At 33.5% G+C, this 26,460-nt stretch overlaps 1 protein-coding gene across 3 annotated transcripts in view; it reads left to right on the top strand.

Moving 5' to 3' along the window:
* Positions 1 to 25,642, top strand: part of CSMD1 (CUB and Sushi multiple domains 1) — a 935,567-nt gene extending 909,925 nt beyond the window's left edge. For 2 of the 3 annotated variants that reach the window (XM_072330835.1, XM_072330833.1), the window contains 11 exons: positions 775 to 948; positions 1,452 to 1,625; positions 3,518 to 3,591; positions 5,596 to 5,707; positions 6,428 to 6,607; positions 8,212 to 8,256; positions 11,059 to 11,220; positions 13,049 to 13,161; positions 14,169 to 14,256; positions 18,597 to 18,729; positions 22,464 to 25,642. In XM_072330835.1, coding sequence (XP_072186936.1) covers positions 775 to 948; positions 1,452 to 1,625; positions 3,518 to 3,591; positions 5,596 to 5,707; positions 6,428 to 6,607; positions 8,212 to 8,256; positions 11,059 to 11,220; positions 13,049 to 13,161; positions 14,169 to 14,256; positions 18,597 to 18,729; positions 22,464 to 22,623 — 1,415 coding nt within the window. In that variant the 3' untranslated portion in view covers positions 22,624 to 25,642. The remainder of the gene's footprint in view (positions 1 to 774; positions 949 to 1,451; positions 1,626 to 3,517; positions 3,592 to 5,595; positions 5,708 to 6,427; positions 6,608 to 8,211; positions 8,257 to 11,058; positions 11,221 to 13,048; positions 13,162 to 14,168; positions 14,257 to 18,596; positions 18,730 to 22,463) is intronic. The other variant, XM_072330834.1, reaches the window with a different exon arrangement.
* Positions 25,643 to 26,460: the final 818 nt, after the last annotated feature.

Below are 26,460 nucleotides of genomic sequence, written 5' to 3'. Positions count from 1 at the left end.
GGCAAGTGAGGCAGTATGGTGAGAATTCTAAGCGCTACTGCCAAAGATCAGAGTGTAAATTCAACAGCTCAGGGTGTTTGCTGCCTAGAAAATGATATCACATCTAATACCACTTTAAAGTATTGTCTAAGTCTAGTCTTATAGTTAAATTTTGACATATGCAGTTGACAGACAATATTTTCTGATGTAGAAATCATTGGGTGAGTGAATTTAAAGGTGTGCACTTTATTGGAAGAGCTGAGTGCAAACTTGATCACTCTGGATTTCAACATTTTGTATGCTTTTTCAGAAGTTGGAATACATCAGAGTAGCTCTAAAGATTCTTAGGCATGTAACTATGGATGAAGCCAACGTCCATTGTCAGTTGAAAAGAAAGCAAGAAAAGGCAATACAAGGAACTTTAAAATAGAATGTAAATATATATTTTTAAATGATTATGAACAATAATTATACCTAGTTCAGTAGCCTGTTACTAACAGTGATCACCAATGAATTTGTAGAGAGGAGACTCAGAACTAGGTAAGGTGTATACTTTTCTAGCTTCCAGCAACCTAGAGCTCAGAGACTTCCCAGGCCTTGGGGTGGTATTTTTGTATTTATATTACTTTTGTATTTATTACAGTTTGCTATGTTGATATTTGTTTTTTTTCTTTTTAGACCTGAACAGTATATATTTATTTTTTTATTAGTTACAAAAGTGTAACAAGATATTGTGTCACATTCCCCTAAACCATATAAAATCTTAATGTTCCACCTTCTCTTTTTATGATCTAGCTATCACCTGTGGCCCTCCTCCACCAGTACTCTATGGAAAAGTGGAAGGATCTGATTATCGCTGGGGTGCTAGTGTGAGTTACAGCTGTGCAGAAGGCTATCAGCTATCTAATACAGCTATTCTTTCCTGCGAGGGTCAAGGAATATGGCGGGGAGACATCCCACAATGTCTGCGTAAGTTTTCAGGGTCCACTGTATTGGGATTCACCAAACTGCCTCAAACTTACAGTCAGTTTTTTTCCTAACATTTTAAAAAGCATTTGGCTTGATCACATACTGTTTGCCATTTGTTTTCCAGGTTCTTCTTAAGTTGTCATATTCTGTCCTTCAATACTTGAAATTTGTCAGGACCCTGGCAAACATTTTCCCTTTACTTAGTTAGTTCAAACATGTTGAGCCCAACTCACTTGAGGGTGAATGATGTGAAAACAGCAGGCATTTAGCATTGACTACTTTGAGATTACTTTGTGAACCAAATCTAATAAGCATTTAAGTGTGTCAATTAAAAGGTCTGCTTTTACAGGTTTATATTGATGCTTATATTAACTATAAGAGTGACAGTTATTTTTAAATTGCTGTCAATAATGTACTTGAGCTACACAGATAAATGAACAAGATAGCATTTCTTCTCATATTAAGTATTCCTGACTTGAACTTTTCTTTTTTTCATGTATTAGCGGTGTTCTGTGGCGACCCTGGTACTCCAGCAGAAGGACGCTTGAATGGAAAAAGCTTCACCTACAGATCTGAAGTTAGCTTTCAGTGCAGACCTCCTTTTATTCTGATAGGCTCTTCAAGAAGATTTTGCCAAGCAGATGGTACTTGGAGTGGAATACAACCGACATGCATTGGTATTAATTACCTTTACTTATGCTGTTCTTGTTTAGAATATTCATGATACAGTATTACACTATCACGAGTCTAACAATTAGCTTTCCAAATGCAGAAAACTTCTGTGTAATATAAAAAGAATCCAGTAAATAAGGTTGTATTTTGAGTTTAAAAAGATAGGATAAAAAGATAGGATAAACACAGTCACTTATGAAGTCATTCATAAATTCACATGATTGCTTGTCTGCTTGAAATGCAGAGTGCCAATAAATTAGTTCCATCTATTTATGGAGTCTTTTAAATACACAGAAGATTTTGGCAGATTAAAGAGTGGATTCTGTCACTGAAGAGTTAAAGGCACTTGTCAGCATCAATCCTAAATCAAAAAAATTTTGGACCTTATGAACAGTTCAAAACAGTGAAGTGTGCAGGGTCTGATCATTTGAAATTCTGGTAAACTGCCAGGCACTACCCATTTCTCATTGACTGGTGTACAAGTGATAGGCTTTTAGCATGATACATAATCAGCTTAACTGCGAGAAATGCTGGACACCTGTAACTCCCACTGACATCAGCAATTGGTCCAGTGACTTGATTTAAAAAAAAAATATTTTGGTGTGATCATAGGAAAAGACTCTCATATTTCTATATAAATTCATTACAATATAGTCTGTAGCCCTGTTATGTGTTTTCCTGTGTCTGAGATATCAGCTTTGTGAAAGAGCCAGACTGAGCACTCAGAGAGAAGATGAAATACATGATTATTAAAACCTGCCTGTATTTGTAAATTAGAATTCAAAATAGAATTCAAAAAGAATTCAATACAGTTCTTTGAAATGAGTTCAAACCTTCTTCTGTCCATGGATTTTATAAGCTGAGAAGTCTGTTATATCCATGCTTTTTTAACAGATGCAAGAAGGTTTACAAAAACAAAATGTAAAGTGAATCAAATTTCAAAATGGTATCGTGTCAATTCTGTTCATGCTTTATATAGCATAATATAGATGTTATATGAAAATTCTGATCTATATTTCTATTAATAGCAGTGGTATTCCTTCTCATGATAAACTGTAAACAGTCCTGGAACTTCTCAATATGTTTGACTTCTATTTTCACATGTTAGGTCAACATCCACCTAACTTTTGAAGATTTTAGTAACGTCAGCACAGTTGAACTGTAATGCTCTTATGATAGTCAGCATTAAAGGGGATGTTGACTGAGAGTGAAATAGCATGTGTTATATGTGTCAGTTTTTCTTCTACAGAAAAATATGAATTGTTACAGATAAAATGTAGGCCCAAATTCTGTTCTTCAAATTGCAGTCTGCACAAACACAGACTTGATTGCCAGGAAGGAATCAGATAGCAGAGACATCCATCATATCTGTTTCTTTGGAACTCCTGGAGAAAATATACCATCAGAATGTGAAGTGGGCATAAGTGAATCAAAATTGATTTTAGAGTGTGTTAATTTATACTTATGAAAATGATCATTTCTTTTTATGATCATTTAATTAACCAAACTCTATTGGTGCGTGCGTCTTTTTTTTTTTTTTTTTTTTTTTTTTTTTTTTTTTGGGTGGGGAGAGGGCTTTATCTTTATTCTCCACCAAAATCTGAGATAATATCCTTATGAAACATTTATTTTCATGATGACATAGAACAAATTCTATAAAATGGAAGTATTTTACTTGCTATAAGAAAGCAGATTTGTTGCTGTTGTTTTAAATATGAATTAAACATTGATCTCTTTATTGCATTCACCACTGTATTACATTGTATATTGAAATAGCACATGTATTAAATATGTGATTGTTATTATTGTACGTTGATGAATTAATCTTTGCAAATAGTTTTAGCCTATTCTTTCTGCGCAGTAGTAATATCTGTAAATGTTTCATATATTACAATAGATCCGGCTCACAATACATGTACAGACCCCGGCACTCCACATTTTGGAATACAAAACAGTTCCAGAGGTTATGAGGTAATTCTTTCTCTTATTTATTAGCTTCTTAAAATGAAGATGCATTTAATAATCACAAACATATTGTCTTATCTGTAGGCTTAATTGTCTAATGTAAACTTTCATGAATTTCAACACTTTTGTTTTTTAACATATAGTTTGAAGAAAGAACTTTTAACCTTGCAATACATCATGTATTCTCTAGAAGACTTCAACAAGGAGGACTATTTATAAATTGATTGCCTAATTTGATATGGCATGATATAATTACTTCACTTTTTGATCATAATTCTGTCTTACACTGATGAATAGTCAGTAAATACCTAACAACTGAAGATCTGTCTGATCCTTTTGTGAAGTCCTTGACAAAAAAAGTCAGTGTCCTTACTCATTTATCAGTTCATGTTACATTCTAATGAAAGTCAAGGAATATAAAATAGTTCTGTGTGGTAGATGCAGGTGCTCTACTCTTCTAGGATTTCTAAACTTCTCAAATATTATTTGTTTTCCTCATAAAAGTGACTGAGGAAATAAAACTGGGTGCAGACATAACAATGCACAATCATTATTTACAAGGGCTGCACCGAAAGTAATGCCTCCTGTTTTACAGTGTTGGCCGCAATATCAGAAGCAGGTGTTGATGGTTGGGTATGGCAGTAAAGACTGAATCTTCCCATCTGTATTCCATAACCTTTTATTGTCTTGTGACACATGGCAGTAGAAGGGCTGTCTGACATGGAAGTGCGTAAGAATCATAGAATCCTTAGAGTTGGAAGGGACCTCTGAAGGCCATCTAGTCCAATTGCCCTGCAATGAACAGGGACATCACAGCTTGATCAGGCAATCCAGGGCCTGATCCAGCCTCACCTTGAAAGTCTCCAGTAATGGAGCATCAACCAAATCAATAGGCAAGCTGTTCCAGTGTCTCGCCACCCTCACTGTAACCGATTTTTTATTTTTTTCCACTTATATCTAACCTAAATCTACCCTCTTTAAGCTTGAAAACACTTTCTCTTGTTCTGTTAGAGTTGTTCATTTGTGGAGGCAGTGGAAGATTTTAATTTGTTCTGGACTTAGTCTTTCTCAAGTATGTTCTTTCACTCAAACTCAAATACTAATTCTACATTTAAGTTGTATATAAAACAGTACTATGATGAGATCACTGTCTGATACAAAGTGATATAGACTTCTCTTAAAACTAGTCATGTAGATTTTTTTATTACTCTTATTTTTTTTGTGCATGTATATTACAAGTAAGTAATACATAATTATTCCAGTTACTTACATATTATGTAAATATACTGGTTTATGACATGGCATGACAGGCTGCTGACCTTTACTGTTTGTTTTTCTTTTCACTCTACTCTCACTGCTGTATTGTCCTATTTATTTTGTTCCCTGTTTGATGTTATACCATTTTTGCTTTACTGCCCTGTGGCTGTTGCAGTGTGTGGGGCTTTTTTTTTTTTTTTTTTTTTTTTTTCCATCCAGGTATTATAATTTTATAGATAGATAGACGGATAGATTTTTTTTTTTTCCTGTAAAAATAAAAAATAAACAGAACTTTGTAACTACCCTGCACCTAGACCTTGAAGTATTCCTTCATCTTTTGGATCAGTAAGAAAATATTTGCAACTCATCATTACTTATTGTATCATAAGTGGCAATTTCAAAAGAGTCAGAATGGCAGTCAACACTAGCTATAATCTCTTCTGCAGTGAACTACAACAAACAGATTTGTATTTTTCTTTTATTTTGTCACATTGCCAAACTTTTAAGAGGAAATGCTGTTATTCTCTGTGTGCACAGCCTTGTCAATATTCTTCTACTTAATGCTTTCAAATGAGGTTATTGTTCATAATTCTCACAGTATAAAAAAAAAAAAAAAAAAAAAAAGCTTAGAAACAGTAACCAGAGGACACACTTTTGAAAAAGAAATACCTCTCTATTAGCTTATCACTGTCTTGATGTCCAATTACACATGATGGCTAGTTTTTTCATCTAATATTCTGTTTTGATCCGTAGGTTGGAAGTACAGTCTTTTTCAGATGCAGAAAAGGTTACCATATTCAGGGATCTACAACCCGTTCTTGTCTTGCTAACTTAACTTGGAGTGGCATACAGTCTGAATGTATCCGTAAGTGCAGTTTCTTATCTAATGAGTCTGCACACTATGCAGTTTTGAAAGAGTTACAGATTAATGCATGAGGAAATCATATTAAATAGTATGCTACAAAGAAGTCAATTTTATTTAACAGTATTCTGTATGCTTTTATATGTATTTAGAATGTTACTTTTAAGTAAAATTTTACAGATATTGTTTGTTTTCTTCTTGAATACGCAATGCACAATATTCCTTTAAAAAAATACTGCATTGGTTGTTTTAGATTAATCTTTTATTTTCTTACCCATTTCAAATTATCTTTGTATATTTATAAATCAACACCATGTACAACAGACAAAGAAACAGAAAGCCTTCATATGGAAACTTCAGTTCATTTGAAAGTTATAATAAATTTATTTATCACTGTAACCACTCTCACTCTACATTAAGCTTCTTTAAAATGGAAATGATACCTGAAGCTGTGACAGTACAATATTCAAAGAGCATGCAGTCACTTGTGCTTCCCCTCTCTAATTATTTCCAGTCTTGCTATCATGATTTGGCGTATTGCTCAAAAACATCATTTTCATCTTCCCACAAGCCCTCTCACTGTTACTACTGATGCTTCTAAAAGGTGTACAAAGTTTACCTAATGACAGGGAACATGTTGGAATGCATTTCTTTTCAGTTAAGTAAGCTAATCCTGTGGATGCTGTTTGGTATCGTTTTCTAACTCTTACAAACCCTTTGCAGCTCATGCATGCAGGCAGCCAGAGACACCGGCACATGTAGATGTGAAAGCAATAGATCTTCCTACATTAGGGTATACTTTGGTGTATACCTGTCAGCCAGGATTTTTTCTTGCTGGAGGATCAGAGCATCGGACATGTAAGCCAGATATGAAATGGACAGGAAAATCACCTATTTGTAAAAGTAAGTCATTATTATGTGATATGTTGTGTCCTATTTGGATGAATTTCATTTTCCCCAACATTTGCCTTTTATATATTAGGACTGAATTTCCTGGATTACTATTTTAAAACACAAATGACACAAAAGTTTTTTATTTTGTGAAAGAAACCATTTTAAAAGTTAAAAGTAAGCACAGCACCTACAATTAATCAAACAGAACATAGAGGTATGTGTATTTATATGTATACGTATGCACACATACATGATTTTACTCCTTACCAGCAAACAACAACAAAGACCATCAAAATACAAAGTATTACTCTTAACTATAGTTCTCCTAATGCTTATGGCATAGTATTAAACGGTATTTCAATGTCTTTTGTGTTAATATAGGATTTTCTAGAATTATGAAAAAAATATTTCACTGCAGTTGTCTTTTAGATTCATTCAGGGATGCCTTTTGTCTGAGAAAAACATCCATAATAAAAAAGAACTACAAACTAATAAATAGATAAATTAAATGTTTGCACCTGATTACACTTTTATTTATGCCCATGTAGATTTCCTATAATTGTCTTAGAATAGCTCTGAGTATGTAATTGTGGGGGCTAAATTTGGCCTCTACATGTGAATAAACATGAATAGGTACCTAATCCATCAAACCTCAATAGTTAATTTTTGTAAAATGATCAAAAGAAAGGCAATCAGATGCCATGGGAAAGACAGTTGCAACACTATTTGTAATTCTAATGTGTCAAAGAACTCTGAACAGAATTGAGGTTAGAATTGTAGTTCATTTTGAAGTTCTTTGTTTCAACTAGAGAAGTAAAATCTGCACATAAAAATTAATCTTACTCTAGATGAGTAAAGGATGATTTTTTTATGGGTAATATGTAATTAATACAATGAAGTAAGAGTTCTTTTATGCTTTTAGTTTATTTTCTTTTTTATTGCCATGCAGTCTTTAGATAGAATTCTCTTTGTGCACTCCATGCTTTTTGTCCTATTTTGTCTCTTAAACACTCTAATCTGTATATCTCCTCCTAAAGAGAAAGAACCAAAAATTATTTAAGACAAAATCTACTACCAGGCAGTGATTTTTTAAGTGTCTAACAATATGAAGCCACAGCTTTAGCTGAAATCAATAGACATAACTGCTGAGAACATCAGAAGTAAAGCAAATGTTATATTTTGTGATTCTTTCCTATGATATCTGATCTTGTCCTCTTAATCCAGATGTTTTTTGCTAATCTGCAGTAAATCTTACTAATGTAGTTATATTTAACATAATATTATGCATAATTAGATATAGTACTTATCCCCTGAATAAGGCTCTCTTTTATAGCAGAGACTGATATAAAATTGTAGGCCTAAGTGTATAAAATAATTATATAACCAGACAACTTTCCACAGTAAAAATGTTGCTTTCCTAAATTATTTTCTGGTGGCTTTTGTTTAAGTGCATAGGTTTGAACATGTTAAGTATTCAAGATGTCAGTTACTTCTGTTTAATAAATAACTTTATTGTATAGGGGATAATTGCATCGATCAGTCATTGTTTTAACATTCTATTAAAAAATAACAAATATGTTCATGAAAATGATAATTTGTCTTTTTACTTGTAGGTAAAGGAGTGAGAGAAGTTAATGAAACAATAACTAAAACTCCAGGTTTGTATACAAGAAGAGTTTTAGATCTAAATAAATAAATTGATTCACACCCTAGATTGCTATGGATGATAAAACTACTTCCAATATTTAAAATAAGTATTTTATATCTCATTTCAAAATGAATATGAATGTTGAGGTCATTCATAATTGCAAGTACCACATTTTAACCTACTCTATCAAATTCTTTCCCAAACAATAATTTAGCAATTCTGTGAACCACATATACAGAAAAAATGTCAAGGCAAGAGGATAAACCATATAAACAAGAAGTACATCTGAATGAGTTTTATATCAGAGAGATTGCTATAACTGAGAGCCTTATAATGAGCACAGACTATAAGTTTAGGTACTGGGTTCAAAGTTCAATCTTATACATTGTAAGAAACCAGGAAAAAAAATAAATAAAAAATCAGCTTTAGAAATTTTCTTGACCTTCAATTCATAGAATCTCTTGATTTCTTAGTTAGTCTATGCCAGGATTTCCTAAACTGTGTGGACAATAGGAAGATTTGAACAGTCAATTTTGTCCTGCTAAAGACAAAATAGTAATACATATGGTAGCACCTTTATGTAGATTTTCCAATCATTTTTGGAAAATGAGACATTTTCTTTTTACTGCTTTATTTAACTATGAACAGATTTTTTTTTTGCCCACCAAATAAATGAGTTTGCAAGTGTAAATTCTGAATTTTAGTAAACTACAGGGAAAAAAAGAATGCTTAACAGTCAGCAATTCACAGAAGGACTGTAAAACATATGAGATTAAAAGGTACTTCTGCTAGTAATTAACTTGCCACAAGGACATTAATATTATATGTGAACATAACACCTAACACCTGAGTGTCAGGTGAAATCTGAGCTTAGTTGTTTCTAAATACATCAATTCTACAGATTTGCAGTAATTCAAGCCATAGTGTGTATTCATTATAATTAAAAACCAGTCTTCACTTATTGCAGAATTTGCCTCGCTCAACAGCTAGGGCATCCATCAATCTGCTACCACACAGGTTTTGAAGTTCAGTGCCAAATTAAAATACAGACCAAATCAAATGCATTCACTTTGCAGAGCTTCACTATCTCACTGTATCGTGTTGTTTATGACCTGTTTTGGTAAATAAGTGATATTCAAAAGGTATGTTTGTAAAAACATTGACTATTACTTTTTAAATGTGCCGAAAGTGGTAAGCAAGGATTTGAAACTGAGTAATAAATAGCTGTAATTAACGAGTAAAAGTTTTTAAGCTTTCTTTATTTTTTTTTATTTTTTAATTTTTTCTAATTATGGATTTTATTGTGTATAGAACACTGTATTTTGGAATGCAGCCTGTCTTTTGGTGGAATTCTGTTTGCTGCTATCTGTAGTCTTAATGGTTTTAAGCTAATATTTCTTAGCTCAAGTTTTAATAACACAATAGATTAATTTTCTGATTTCCACCTTTTAATATTTGAAAAGAAATTTAGTTTATTGCTAAATTGCTATTTTCCCAGAGTTAATGATTTTATGTGAAATAGTAATATTTTAACAGTAAATTGTAATGAAATACAAGTTCCAAATAGCTAGTTCTCTCAATACCTATATGAAGTTTAAGATTTAAAATATGCATGTGGTTCCCATGGTTCTCATTGTTTTGAGCAGCCCTACCAAAACTTGTTAGGATACTGTTTTAATTAGCAGGCATGGATTTTCCCATTTTTCATGTTCTGAGAGGGATCCATAGTTGATTCACCATTTGTATAACAAAACCCATTTCATTTTTCTCCTTCTGCATTTGTGTAGTGTGTGGGGGAGGCATGGATGTTGCAGGAGCTGAGCAGAATGCAATCAAAGCCACTCTGACTCCACAGCAGTTTCCACGGAGTATAGATTAACAGCTTAACAGTTAAAGGGTGCAGAGATGCCAGATATTGAAGATGTTAAATGTGACAACAAAAGTGTGGTGTCAGCTCCTTTGTAACAAAGTCTTACATATTAACTATCAAAGCTGTTAACAGTTTCATGTCAGTAATGCTTGACCTTCACCTCCACAGGAATGAATTCATACACATATTTTTATTTGATGATGAATAAAAGACAAACATACTTTTAAAACATTGGGTTTCAGATCCACTGAAAGTCACCGTTATAGCTACGCAATGACAGATATTTAGGAAAATAAGTCTGAGAGACCTTTGCAGTAATCATATGATTTTTATGGACTGAGATCTATGAAATAAATAAATAAATAAATAAATAAATTATCGTTAATGTGGGGAGAAAATATGTGGAGTCAGAAAGAATGATACAAACTTGCAGTAAACTCTATCAGGAGTTCGGTGAAAACAGTTGAGTATTACACACACTGTTGCATTATTCATGAAACAAGCAGGGTGGCCTAAGTCTGTCTCTTTCCTTGAGAATGACCTATTTTTTTCATGATATACTAAAGGTTTTAGGGGAAGCGTCCATTATTTTTCATAGTCTTGTGGACATGCACTGAAGCACTCAAGCTATGAAATACAACATTATTGAAGAACATATATTGTAGTGAGTATAATATAGTACAGACTGTTGTGTGGAAAGGTCATTAAATTGACTATCTTTAAGATTGTAAAATTGTTACTGTAATATCTCCTTAGAATAGCAGATTGGTTTTGTAACAGATAAACTGAAGAACTGAAGAGAGTAGTTATGGCTAGAAAGATCATTGCTTTGTTGTAATTTAATGTTCAGTGTGTTTTCTCTCTTTCTCTCTCTCTCTTTTTTTTTTTTTTTTTTTTTTTTCCTTTTTCTTTTTTTTTTTTTCTTTTTCCTGGCCCACTCAGTTCCTTCAGATGTGTTTTTTGTAAATTCACTGTGGAAAGGATTTTATGAATATCTAGGTAAAAGACAGCCTGCTACTCTTACTGTTGATTGGTTCAACACTACAAGCAGCAAAGTGAATGCCACATTCACTGAAGCATCCAGTCTACAACTCAAACTATCAGGTAGGGTCAGAATTCAATATTACAAGCAGAAAAAAGCATTCCTTTTTGGTTTTTTCCTGTCCAGATTTGTTTTATTTTCTCTTTTACAGAAATGAAGCAAAACCTTTATGTTTTCTCTACAAACTTTTTACTGCTTATTTTGCAAAAGGAGAGGTAATAAATTTAGCAGTTGCCTTAGCAGAGTTTTCAGTCAATTTTTATGTGGTTACTCAACAATTTTTTCCCCTTACATTTCAAATAAGTAATGAGATGTTTGTTTGCTTTTTTTTTTTTTTTTTTTTTTTTTAATCTTGGATTTCTGGGTAGTATTGATCTTTGAACTCACGGGTAATATTGAAGTGGCAGGCAAAGTGTATTTTAAGAATTTTAAGAATTCATTTTAAGATTTATCATACTGTGAGGCTCCATTATTCAACAGTGATTAATGTCTGCTTTTAAACAACTTGGTCTTCAAACTCGTATGATGTACAGTAGGTGCAGATAAATTAAATAGCTTAATAAATTATGCATACCTTTTAATCAACATCCTGTATTTCTTCCAGCAAATCTGACTCATATTCTGATCTAGCCTTTGTCTCACTCCAATTTATAGGAGGGAGAGGAGGTTCTTTGATGTATGTATACCCAACGTGAGATTAAGAACAACAGTTCAAATGTTGGTTCAACAAGTTCATTATGAATCTTAATCAATCAGGGAGATGGTGAGGGGGAGACTGGTGACTATTATAAATTAGGGTGATGGGGAAAGGAAAGCACGCAATAGGAAAGGTAAGAAAGAAGCAAGAATTGCATAACTTGGGGATAGTCACCACCAAGATCCAGAAGCATCCTGTTGCATGCCAGTCCTATAGTCCAAGGCTAAAGCACAGAGGGAGAGCAGCAGCAGTGTGGCCGGCTTTAGGCAGCAAGAAAGTACAGCGCAGAGCAAGTCCAGAAGGAAGAGACAAGTCTCGGGTAGCAGGTCCAGGAGAGTTTGTCTGCATGCAGGCATCAAGTCATGAGGCTTCTGGTGTCAGACACCTAACCTCAGGGTTGCTTGGTCCTTTTCATATCCTTCTTCTGCCAACACGGCATTCCTGGGTACTTGGGTAAGAGCCATTTGCAGCACCCCCTGAGATGACCATCTCCCTTGAGATAAGCCCACACAAACGGCTGCTTCCTGGCCGTTAAGCTGCAGCATATCTCTTTTGTTGCTTCTGGCCTGCAAATCTTCAGATGAAAGATTTTGCCAGCTTTGACCAGGACTTGCTTAGGGCATGTCCATCAGTGTTACTCAGCAAGCTTTGAGACAATGGTGTAAAAAAATAATCTTACAGCCTCTGATCACAGTTACATTTGTAATGATGGCCGTCAGCTGTCAGTACCTTCTAAAAGCAAAAGTTCAGAGAGAATTTGGCTAGCATATAGCACATTTTCTTTCACTGTACCACTGATATTTATTGTAGCAATGTATTAGATGTGAGTAAATATAAATTTGTCCAGTTCTAATTGACAGTTATTTTAGAGAGGAAATAATTGTATATGTATTATTGTGAATAGTGTTGAATTAGTGTATGAAAAGACAGATATTCTTGAGCATTTATCTATAAAACCAAGCAGTATGAAAACATCTCTGCATCCTCTTATCAAATATGATAAAGGGAGAGATCATTAAAATAAGATCCTGTTTTTACAGCACTGTAAACCCGCCTTATTTTATCCAAGTTATAAAACTATGTTAATGCAGAATGATTTCTATAAAATATTGTACTTGGCATTGAAAGCAAATCTGAACAAACTGATTCAAAAATTGCCTAAAAGGTATATGTTACCTCCTTTACATTAATAGGTGTTTACAAGAAGGAAGAAGCCCATTTGCTACTGAAAATTTTTCAGATCAAAGGATCTAACGACATTTTCGTAAATAAGTTTGAAAATGACAACTGGGCACTAGATGGTTATGTAAGTAACCAGAATGCTATAGATAAGTCTTACTGAGTGTACTACTAAGTAATTTATGACCTTCTGTATAACTCTGACTTTTTATATGATAAATATTGCATACGTCACTCTAGATATAAATGTAGAAATCAGTGTTTTTATTTTCCCAAGTATGTATATAATCTTCTATCTTCCACACCCCCATTATTTTTAGTTTATTAAATTAAGTTTTATTTTAATTTAGTTTATTAAATTAACCCTTTTTAGTTTATTAAATTAAGAATGGAGTTAATAATTATATTTTACTATGATTTTGCCTTGTTTTGTTGCATATGAGTGGGAATTTGTACTCTGTGAAACAGTTCACTGTCCTAAAAGTCTAAGTTCAAAAGAATTCTCAGTTGAATAATGGAAGGGTAACAGAAAATGCCTCACAGAAAGTGAGGATGAGCCATGTTGTATTTGCTATTACAACTGTTTTCCCATATTGAGATACAATACAGTTCTGTCACATGTTCAATCTCAGCTATTTACACAGTAGTGTTTCAGTATAAAGGGAGGGGTAGAGATGTAGTATTTTAACAGATTATTTAATCTAGCATCAAATTTGCACCCACAGGATATTTTTCTTGGCTGGTCATTTAACAAATGCTGATTCCAAGTGCTGGTATTTAATCTTGATGAAAAGGAGTTATTTTCATCTTTGCACTTCTTTGTGCCTTGTGGTACTCTCTATATAAAATGTTTTTTAAATGGACAGAAAATTCAGTGAATTTAACTGTATACTTCATCAATTATGTAAATATAAATCAAAGAATTTTAAAGCCCAATGTTTATATCAGATATTTTAAAGTCATTCCATGTTTTTAATAAACATTATTGTTTATTAATAAACATTATTGTTGCAAATTTAAAATTATAAATGTTCTAAAAACAAATTCATTAACATTTTAAGGGGAAAAAAATTGCATAAATAAGCTTATTTATTTCCAATATTATTTTCTTTTTTCTATTTCTATGTATTGTAGGTGTCATCAGGGCTTGAAAGAGGTGTTTTTACTTATCAAGGTGACATACATGGAAAAGACTTCGGAAAATTTATGCTCCAAAGACAAGGTAAATGCATTCATAGAGTTTTATTGCGTATAATATTTTCAAGTCTTGCAAGAGTGAATTCAACAAATGACTCTGTCAACTTTCTAGCTGAAGTAAGCATGTTTATTTCATGCAATTGCTATTGTAAAATATATAATAAAGTATGTGTATTTGGAATTTACAGTTCAAATACTAAGTTAATTCTGCTTAATATGTTATCACTTAATCTTCTGTAGCAAAGTAATATGATGATTATAAGATGTTCCTAAAGAAAGCCCAATTGCAACTGTTCCCTTGTCAGTCAAGGGTTTTTTGAATGTAACAGATGTGTCACACAGGGCAAAACTTTTTTTCGGTTCAAATACATAAAATGAAAGCAGAATCATAAAGGAAATTGAAAGGACAGAATCACTGATTTTTACAGTTTCATTAGGAAATGGTTTATTTCAGAATATGCATTTATTTGGGTAGATTTCTACTTCACTGTCAAAAATATGAAATTAATGATTGAGATAAATATTGCACCCATGGATACAAGTGCTCACGGAGCTGGTGAAAACTAGTTACTATTATTGTATTATTATTTTTTTTTTTTTTTTCAGAAAAACTATTATAACATTTACTCATAAATATTTATTCATAAAATATTTTTGGGAAATACCAGCCATGGACATCTGCATTTTCTGATCCTTGAATAGCATATACATAAGACAGTATTTATGCAGCAAAGTATTGGGCTAGCAGGAATAGGCAGCCTAGCCAACACATCTACACCAGCATGAATCTGCATTTTACAAATTATCACAGTTTCACTAACATCATCGATGCGGTACCAACTGGCCTTCAAAGTTCTACCAAAACTCCCTGCTATTTCTTCATTGTATTAACTGGTGTAAAATCAGTTACCCTAAGGATTTGCTCATCTTGACCACTTTCAAAGTGCCATGTGTGTTTAATCACAAGGAGAAAAGATCTTACTCTTCAAATTCTCACCCTAAGAACTGCCAGTTATTGAAGCTGCACAGACTATGTGCCTGTACTTTTGTATAATCCATGTCATTGTATCTAAACTGCTTTTTATTTCTGATTTTAACAATCACAGTATGAAAGTAGAGCTCAAAGATTCATTCAAGCATATATCTTGTTAAAAAGCCTTTGATACCTCTAAGCAGTAAGGCTATGGTTTGCTGGGTTTTCTTCTTGTTTTTACTTTTTCTTGAGCCAGGCCAGAAAAATGATCTCCCCTCTTTGAGCTTGAAATCACTTCTCCAACATCACAGACCCTGCTAAAGTCTCTGTCCCCTTCTTTCCTGTAGCTCCCCTTTAGATATTGAAAGATCACTATCAAGGCATCTCGCAGCCTTCTTCTCTTCTCCAGGGTGAACAGCCCCAGCTCTCTTAGATTGTCTTTGTAGGAGAGGCATTCCATCACTTCGATCATTTTTTGTGGCTCTCCTCTAGACATGCTCCAGCAGGTCTATATCTCTATTGTACTGAGGACTCCACATTTGGAGTTTGTATGCAAATCCTTCAGCCATCATCCCAAGTCCCTGAAGGTGCTTTTGATAGCCCTGGACCCACTTGTTAGCTGCTTCATCTCTCCCTATATTGAAAAGCAGTAAGGGGTTGTAGTCTGTTGGCTGTACCAGGCTAGACAGTTTCCTTATGTCATCCCAGCCCCAGGAAGACAATAGACTACTCTATGAAGGGGGTCAGCTCAGCAAATTGGATGTGCAGTTTCCTGCAGGGTAGAATCATATACAAGAGACCCATCTCTTCTTCTTCAATGATGTAGTTACCTAAAAAAAGTTTGGATCCATTTGCTTTAGCAGTGAAATCAGTAACAACTGGGGAAAGAGGAAGAAGAAGCAGAATGACAATTCAACAGTTACAGTATTTTCTGATTGCTGTATTCTATGATAGCAGAAAAATATCAGCCTTGAGAGCTGTAATATATGTAGTATGAAAGCTCAGTCTGTGTATTCCAAAGGCTAGTAAGGAGCTGAAGTGTTATGTTTTTACACATGCACTCTTAGGCTGAGGACTTCTTTACTTTAGCTTTGACATCTCAGAAGTGAGGTTTTAAAAAATGCATATGCTATCTTTAAATATTGATATAGTTGGATTTCTTTGTGTGATGATTTACTAGACACTGAATGTCTATAGGTTGCTTATTCTCCATTAAAGAACTTACAGTTAAGATGACACAGTAAATTTCAGACCAACGTTGGTAATAATGTCTGTTCATATACTTCAAACTCAGAAGTAACTTTTTTTTTTTAAAGCGTTAGTTCATGAATATTCTGCTGAGGTAATGATCTCATATGTCCTCAAGCTGAAGACTTAACATATTTCAAATTACTTGCTGCCTTTAAAACTAAACCAGAACTTTGCATAAACTCTGTATGCACTGGTGCATATAAAATGTAATATAAAATGTGTCACCTGCAAGCATACTTCAAAGAGCAGCATTTGCTGAGAAGTACTTGGTTAAGTGTGAAAGACCAAACTCTTTGAAGAATTCCCTATCATGCAATTCTAGGGAAAGACCAAGCTCAGTGGGTATGTTCATTCTTGGAATATCATGAAAACTGGAAAAAAAAAAAAAAAAAAAAAAAAAAAAAAATGTAGTTTCTAAATACTGTTTATTCTCTTTCAGAATCAGTTCTTTTTGTTTCTAGCCTTAGAGAATAGCTTAGTGAGAAAACAGATCCCTGTTATTTATCTGCCAAAAGAATTAGAACTTTCAGTGATTTAGGCTGTTTTGCTGCTACTGTGAACGTGTTGTTTGTTTGTTTGTTTTTTTTGTGTGTGTGTCTGTTATCTTTTAATATCTTGTTCTGTAAGGTCTGCAAGTCCACTGCTAGTTTCTGTTTCTTTAATTGCTGATTGCCTATGCAATCAGTTATAGATTTGTATTCTAAAATCTTGGCTATTTCCATTCCAACCTGAAATGTCATAGGATCATAATATCATCTAGGTAGGAAAAGGCTTTTAATGCCATCAAGTCCAATAATTAACCTGAACTACAGATTCCCATCACTAAACCATGTGTCACAGTGACACGTCTATACATCTCTGAAGTATCTCCAGAGATGGGGACCTCACCACTGCCCTGTGCATCCTGTTCTGATGCTTGGTCATCCTCCCCATGAATATTCTCTTTCTCTTATCTAATCTAAACCTTTCCTGGCACAACTTGAGACTGTTTGTTTGTTTTGGGCTTTTTTTGTGTGTGTGTGTGTGTGTGTACGTACTATCACTTGTAACCTGAGAAAAGTGACCAATACCCTTCTTGCTGAAACCTTTCAGGTAGTTGTAGAGAGCAATGAGGTCTGCACTCAGCCTCTTCTCCAGACCAAATAGCCTCAGTTCCCTCAGCTACTCCTTTGAGTGTTTTATTTTCTGTCCCTTCAACAGCTTTGTTGCTCTTCTCTGTACATGCTTGAGCAACTCATTATCCTTGTATTGTGGAACCTGAAACTGAGCACAGTACTTGAGGTACAGCCTCACCAGTGGTGAATATAGAGAGAGACAATCCCTTGTTTGGTTGAGCTGTCTGTAATATTATTGATGCCATCAACTTTCTTGGTCCCCTGGGCATGCTGCTGGCTTATGTTCGGCTGGCTATCAACCACTACTCCAAGAAAGTGGCTTTCCAGACACTCTTCTTCAAGCCTATATAGCTGCATGGAGTTGTTGTTATGACCCAAGTGCAGGAGTAAGTCCACACTAAGAGAGGTCATGGTACAGGTAAATGCCTTTCCATTCTCTGTTCTTGAATTTTATACCAGTGCAAAAGCTGCTGCTGGATGCTCTAAACCTCCTGTCTCACCTCTTGAAGGAGACTGTGATACAGTCAGAATACATATAGTGGTGCTCAAGCAATGCTGAACCTTGGAGAACCAATGTGATTTATTGCAGTTACCTCAGTTCTCCTGTCCTTTTCCATATTTTATGTAGTCACTCATAGCAAGTTGCTTCTAAGCTAACATTAAGGATACAGCCATAAAATAATTAATCATTTGTTGTAGAACGTGTAGGGCTTCATTTTATTCAGTTTCCAGTAGATGTAGTTTACAACTATGAAATTAAATTGAAACAGGTATCATCTGCTGAATACTCTCTTCAAATTGCTTTCATAATTTTTAATTATACATTGTTCAGTGGTATTAAGAAGATATATGTGTGATACTGAATGTCATATACTGTATTTTTAAAGGGAATGATTTTATCAAGTCAGCATTTTCTTTCTTTTTGAATAGAAAGAGAATTTTGGGATAGAAAAACTAATAATTTTATATCTGTTTTGTTCTTTTTTTTTTTTTTTTGTTTTTTTTTTTTTTTTTGCTTCTGTTTAGGTCCCTTAAGTGCAGACACAGACCTTTCGAATCACTACTATGGTACAAACAGCAGTTCTGTTGCAGCTGCCATCCTGGTACCTTTCTTTGCTCTAATATTATCAGGGTTTGCATTTTACCTCTACAAACACAGGTATTGTAAATCTTATATATCTGGGATCTGAATATACTGTTTGTCTTAATTTTGAAAACCATGAGTAACTAGAGAATGCAACATGAAGCTTTAAAGAATATCTTGGCTCTAGAAAGGCAAACATTACTAAACATTCTACCAGAGAGGTTCAGTGCAGAGAAGTTTTAAAGGTGAATTAGAAAAATGAGTCAATGTATTGTGAAGCAAAAACCTATAAATCCTGTTTTGTTTGAATGTCAATTTGAAATCTCACATCATGCTTTATTCTTTCATTTTAATGTTCTATTAAATTAAATATATGCTATTTTTTTGTTGTTGTTGTTTTCCAGAAAATAATTAGACTGCTTGCAGTTCAAGCTGAATAAGTTAGCAGATACTACTAATATTACTAATATTGGCCTGACTTTTATGATACTTCAATATATCAGTAGATAATAGAATAAATGTGGTCATTTTGTCTCAAACTAGGTTTAAAAGCAGATGTATACAGCTGATATATTTGTTAGCTAGAGCTTTCTGGGGCAATTTTTGGTTTTGGTTTTGTTTTGTTTGTTTTTGTATTGAGCTACAGTATTCTCTGACTGCCTTGCATTATCAGCAGTCTGCAAAATGCTGTTTAACAGAAATACTGATTAAAAAAAACACACTCATAGACCTCTATTTATTATGATAACAGGGGTATTCTGTGATTTTGAGAAGTCATAGGGACAAAGTGAAGTCCACTGTTGGTCTGTGATGGACTTGACAGTCTGCCTACCTCAAATGGTTAGATCATCAGTGATGAGATTTTTTGCAAGGAAACAGGAACTTGTTAACTCCAGTTAAAACAATACACGTCCAAAAATGAAATTATTTAGTGAAGGAAAAAAAAAAAAAAAAAAAAAAAAAAAAAGAGAGAGAGAGAAAGAAAACTGATCAGGAAAAACTAAGAATTGTGCCTCAGGACAAATTATTGAAAGATATCTCTTTGATTCCTGCATTCTCAACTAGTTCCTTCCCTGAAAATAGGGAAGCTTATACAGAACCACAGAAGAATAGGTATTCATTCAGGTAGGGTAAAGAAATGGAACATAAAGGGAAAATAGCTAACACTTTCCTCTTAGAAAGGGGAGGAAAACTCTAAGTGAAATTTAATAAGACTGTAATGTGACAATTTTGCAGTTGTTCTATGAAGTGTTTTATGTTGGATGGGAGTAGCAGATATTTCCTCTTCTATTTGCTAGAAATAAATATATATACATTTAAAAGAGCTAAAATTCTGTCTTTAGAAGAATAGATTCCATTACATCACAATTTTTAGAGAGGTTATTAGAAGGTATCTTCAAGAAATCAACAAGTTCATTATTCATGTAAAGCAATTCGAGGTCACCTTTATCCTCTCTGAAAGAAAGGTTGTTGCAAAGGAAAGAACAGAATCTGTGACTTTTTTTAATGAATTTTGCAAAGGGATGCAGAAGCAATTATACCCCTAGAATCTATCTGTATCAGTGAATTTCAAAGCATTTTCTTATGGAAAATTTTTACTTTTATTTCTGTTGTTTCTATGTCAGATTAATAGCAACTAATTAGAATCAGAGGTGTTAGAGCTTTTTTACATAGTTTCAAAACTTGTATCTATCAGACAGGGTGTGTCTCAATAGAGAAGACAGTATCTCAGTCTCTCTAAACAAAATGAAAACATTAGTAATTATTTATGCTTAGGAAAGCTCCTGTGTTAAGATTTCTAACCGTGTTTTGTTACTCCTAAAATTAAGATGTTGGGTTAAAAAAAAAAAAAAAGTTAAACTACAAGAACTATTTGTAAGTTGTCAGCTTCCATTACCAACATATTTCCAGTGAGAATTTCCCTTATCTGCTACCCAAAACAGAATCATTTTGTAGAAGAGTCTGATTTTCAGAACCTTCTTGAGGAGTTTTATCTTGAGATTCTTTGCTAAATTGTTTGCCATTAATTAAGCACTAAGCAACTATTTATTTATTTATTTGTTTGTTTGTTTGTTTGTTCTCCTTCATTGATTTTCCTGCCCTATTCCAGTTATTGAAATGATAAAATTCTACACTGAACCTCTTTTATATTCTTTTTTATCTACTTCTGGACACAGATAAATTTAGACTCAAAATAGCAAAGTGCAGTGTTTTATTATTATATATTATTTTTATTATTATATATATTATATATATATATTATAATATATATAATATATATTATTATTATATATATTTATTTTATTATTATATATACTGTATTATTTTAATCTATATATTGGGAAATCTGAATAATTCTACTTCATTTTTTATTTAATTATTGGCTTGATATATTCTAACAAAACTTTGCATAAAAATATGAACATCCTTGAAGTTCTGATATGTTCTACATAGTGGTAAAATAAAATTCAGAATAGAAGAGTAGATAATTATTTGAATCCTTCAATCTATAAGTATCAAAATAACTGTAAACATTAGGCAGAATTTGGTCAATCAGATTTCAGATGTTTGTATATATACAGTCTTTGCTGAGCTGTCCAGTACTGTTTATTGCTGGACGTATGTGTGGAGGTAAGCATGTGTACTATGCCAGACAATAGGAATAACCAAAATTAGTGTCCGTTATCTGAAGGGTATTACCACTAACAGCAGGCATTTTTCTGGATGTTTATTGTCCATTATTGCCTCACTGAAGATGCGCTGAATGACTTTGAACTGATTTACATTTAGTAGTATCAAGGAGACCTGTTACAGAATTTCACTGGTGCAGCAGTAACTTCCTGTTCTGGAATGGTAATAAACTGCTGATAACACCAAATTACTAAGCTGTTTCCAATGAAGAACAGTCAGTAAAGGCTGTGAGTGTTTATCTAATCTAAAACCCAAGATACAGTTGAAAGAATGAATTAGGAGCTGCTTGCTTTTATTTTTCTCTGTATATCTCACCAGCTACTCTATTCAAGTCTTTTAAATTGACAGTTCATATTGATTTATATCAGTACGTTTATATAGATGGTCCAGTTATCTTCCTAGATATACAGTAAAAATCAGCATGGGGAAAATCCCAAATGTCTGTGAAAGACCATTGCAATGTGCTTGATTGTGAGAAGATTAAATTTATCAAGTAAAGATGCTATTGCAGTTTTGCCAGTAAAATCAATACTTTAAAAAGACCATTATGTGTATTTGGAAGTTGGTAAGGTGTTAATTTAGTAAAATTGGACTAAGTGTTTCCATTTATGAAAAGATTCTTTTATTGTCAGAGTATAGCACTCTAAAAATGAAAATGTCAGCAGAAACCATCATAATTGTTGCTACTGACAAAAAACAAAAGGAAAAACATTCTAAATGTTATCATTTCCCAAGGTACTTTGTTCTCTTGCTGTACATTGCTTTCTTTCTGTCTGCCAATTTTTGCACTAACGGGCTATGAAGTTGTCATTCTTTTGACAGATTTTATAAAGGGAAAATGCATATTCGTATTATGCTTATGCTGTCTCTGTGCTTTGGTGGTATTGGTTTGCCCATTAAGGATTTGTATTCTTCATGTTCTAAGAACAACTTCCTGACAGATTTATCTTACTTTTTAAGTCCTGATAACATCCTTTATAGATCTCTCTTTATCTATGCTAGACAAAGCTGTGCAGCTTGTATTGGTAGAATAAAGACATTAAAGATAAAACCTGCAGTAATAGTAGAATTTTTATTTTTATTGTTTGCTAATTGCCATTTCTTGCCTTTCTTTTCAGAACAAGACCAAAAGTACAGTACAATGGATATGCTGGACATGAAAACAGCAATGGACAGGCTTCATTTGAAAATCCTATGTATGACACAAACTTAAAACCCACAGAGGCAAAGGCTGTGAGGTTTGATACGACTCTGAACACAGTTTGTACAGTGGTATAGCCTTCAGTGCCCAATATGACTGATTCATAGCCATACCTCTGATGGACAAGCAGTAATTCCTTTGGTGCCATATACCAGTTTCCCTTCTTCTCTTGGCTTTGCTGCTGTAATCTTTAACATCTTCTGTGAGCCTACATGCAGCTAAATTTTCTGGTAAAAATGTGTCAGTCTTCTGGGGATCAGAGAAGGAATATTTTTTCACCTGAAGTTGGAATAAAATGCCTGGCTGCGTCTGCTTCAACTCAAGGCACACATAAGGAAGACTGCCAAGTCACGTCAATTAGTCATATTTAATGCCTCAGACTTTCATATTTGTATGTGGCTGGATGCCTTTCAATGCATTCTTCTGGGCACCTGGATAAAATCCTTTGAGTACTGTGACAAATGATAGCACCACAGATTTTCCCCAAGAACAGGAATATTCTGAAGAAATAAAGCTCTCTTGAAGGAGAAGACAACCTTCCTTGAGGTTGCATACACCTGCAAATGCTTTACCATTGAAATCTTGCTAAAAGCAAAGAAACTTACAGTGTATCTCATACATAGGGCAGTTTGCCGATTTCCCAATCAGCCGTTATATTGCAAAATGTTAATGCACAATTTTTTTGCACTAGAGCGTTATGGATGACTGATTAAGATACTGGTACAAATATACAGGGTTTCTACTGTTCATTGTATATAGACATTCACTCACTTTTTGTCAAGCAAAAACGTTCCACAATAAATTTTCTTGGAATGTTAAATTATTAGCCCCGTGCTTAGCACCAGTTAAAATCTTGTGCAAAAGAGGACAATGTACCTTTTGTCAAAGTTCGATTAAATTTATTTCTAACCATGATTACAAGTCAATGGAGACTTTCAGCCAGAACAAGAGCCCATTTCTAGGAAATTTTCATTGGCAGTACGATTGTTTCCTTCTGAAATCCATCATCAATCACCAATTGTCAGTGTTACACTATTTAACAGCAGGGGGGTTAGCAGCTATTGCTGCTTGCCATGTAAAAATGTGAATAGTAATTTATTTTAGATAGCTCATAAAGCCTGTGAGCCAGTGCTCATAATACAGTCTTCCCTTTTGCATTTTTTTTTCCATTCTTTTCCTGTAATATGACATCATTTTCTCATGTTATATGGAACTAAAACACATTATAGTAGCATATGTATACCCAGTGCAAATTATCTATATCAAGCAGTCATTCAGTTTCTACTTTGAGCAAAGAGAAGTGTGCAGCCATCTCTTTGCCTTCTGGATTTTGTTGTTTGTTTGTTTGTTTGTTTTCTTCATTATTGCTTATTACTTTTGTACTCAGTTTGACAGAGAAAGTTTAACATTTCTAAATTTCTAAATAGAAATGGTTGAGTAAATCATTAACATTTCTTAGAAGTTTTACTGAATGAAAACAAACAAAAAAAGACACCAATGAGAAAATTAATTAAATCTTAAACTTAGGAAGTTACAGAAGATAGCGAACTAAAATTTGATTTTATTCCTACACACTGAGTTCAGAAAAAAGGAAGTTGCGTTGCTTTTCTATTAAATTCAAGTGTGAGTTTCCTTTTTTTTTTTTAAAGTTTCCAAATTTCAAAGTGTTTTAATGTCCTGTTGCTCTGTAAAACTGGAGAAAAATATTTCTGAACTCCATATGTGTGTGGTTCTGGCTGTTAAACAAAACAAAAAAGGAAGTGCAAGTCTAATAACTGATTTTCAGGTAATTTGCAGAACAGAAAGGAACAGACAAGGATAACCAACCCTTTGTCAGTTCAATGACTCTACGTCTGTTAGATGAAAAATACCAGCAATATAGCACGTTGTTGTAGGACCTCCAGATATTATATTCTTCTTATAAGCGAGAAATTCTAAATTAAATTTAATAAATAACTATTTTCAGTAAGTTCCTTCTTCATTTTATAACAGTTTTTGGCTTTCTTTTTTGTTTGTTTCTGAAGTAAGTTTCATTTGTCTGTCATATCTTCACCTTTCTTGAGAAAGAACAAAGTCATCATATCAAAGTTGTTGTTGTGATCTTACCCTATGTACAGAGAGCTACTCTGCAAACGAATATCTTCCTTAGAAACAATGGGCCAGGGAGGGAAGCTGCTGAGTGATTAAAGTTTTTGGCAGGTGTTCAAAATCATTGCTGCTTCTTTGGAAGTCTTTCTGAAGTAGTGATGGCAGAAGAGAAAAAGGAAAAAAGAAAAAAAAAAAACAAAACAACAAAAAAACGGAATATTGAAAAGAGGTGCAAAATTCTACCTATTGATATTTTCTGTATATGTATTCTTAAGTGACCTATGTCATTATGACCACTGAGGAATGCATTGAAGGAAAGTTCACAGAAAGATAGTTGTTCAATTCTTTGTTTTGTTTTGTTTTGTTTTGTTTTGTTTTTCTAATGAGAGCACAGATTCTCTGCATTCTTTATCCAGTGTTACATTTTTAGAAAGTTATTCCAGAATTGTTTTTCCTAACTGAGTGTTCTCTGATAAGAGATGCTCAGAATTGGAGCACACTGACAAATCATTTCAAGCAGTTTGCTGGGAGCATTGCTTAAACAGAAGCTTTAGACTTGAACCTGTAAAAGGAAAGGTCTCATGGTTCTATCAGTTCTATCCACTACCCTCAAATACCTCTCCTTCTCCATGTGTTTGAGTCTTCTGTTCGGGTTAGATCTCTTTCTCCTGAAGTTGTTTTACAGAGGGCTGTGTATGGTGCTTCGTCAGAATAAGATGCTTAACATGTTGTACGGTGGCCAGATAATGTCAGCCAGGAAATCTGCTTTCTGAGATATATGCAGAAGACTTTTCCCCCAGTGTTGACCAGATCATTAAGATGGGCTAATAAGACATGCTATTTTTTTTTTAAAAACAGGTTATGTGCTTCAAAGCTGTTAAAAACTGCTGCTTGTATCACACATCTTGCCTTTCTCCAGGCTAGCTGCAATAATTTTTTTTCTTGTGTAAAATATTTTGTAAACAAATAAAGGCTGTTATTAAAAAAAAAAAAAAAAAAAAAAAAAAAGAAAAAAAAAGAAAAAAAAAAACCAACACAACAAATAGGTGGGAGGGTGCGGGTGGGGGGGGATTGGGAAAGAACGCCGGCATTATGATCAAGTCAATCTAATTTTCATTCCCAGTATTTCATTCTGCCATTTCACTACATGCTGCTGTGACATGAAGTAGGTGCAAAAGAACTTTTTGTACAGAGATATATTTTTTATGAAGAATTTGTAAAATTATTAAATATGCTGTACTTTTTTGATTAATGTAGGTAAATTGTTAAAAATAAATGTTTTTACAATACAAAACAAATTGTAATTTTCCCAATAATGTAAAATTTACCATCTTTAGCAGATTTTCAGTTTGGATCCTATTACACATGTATTAATATTAAAGTGGCCTGTTAAAAATAAACAGTATTCTCTTTGGGAAAAAAAAAAAAAAAAGAAAAAGAGAGAGAGAAAAAAAAAGAGAAGAAACTATAAAAGATTGTAATATAGCCTGTGCAATTCCACCTACCTTGAAAGCAAACTCAGAGTTCTAATTAAATATTTAATTTTAGATTTTCAGCTTTTGTGTGACCTGTTCTTCCAAATGTTCTTCTTCTGTTTGATTTTGCACTTCATAATTTCAGGTGGTGATTTTTCATTACTTTAGATTGTTCAGCAGAATCTTCATTGGGCCACTTTGGGTTTCCAAGCATGATGTAACCTGGCAAAAATTTTTGGACGTTGTGCAGTGGTATGGGACCTACCTCCTGTTATCCTACACTAATCATTCAGATTTTAAAATAGTACTTCGTATCCCAGATCTTCAAGTTGTTTTATAAGAAAATAACTT

Source organism: Excalfactoria chinensis, chromosome 3, assembly GCF_039878825.1.
Source record: "Excalfactoria chinensis isolate bCotChi1 chromosome 3, bCotChi1.hap2, whole genome shotgun sequence".
Taxonomy (NCBI): domain Eukaryota; kingdom Metazoa; phylum Chordata; class Aves; order Galliformes; family Phasianidae; genus Excalfactoria; species Excalfactoria chinensis.
The sequence above is the reverse complement of the archived record's forward strand: the minus strand, read 5'-3'. Positions and strand labels throughout refer to the sequence as shown.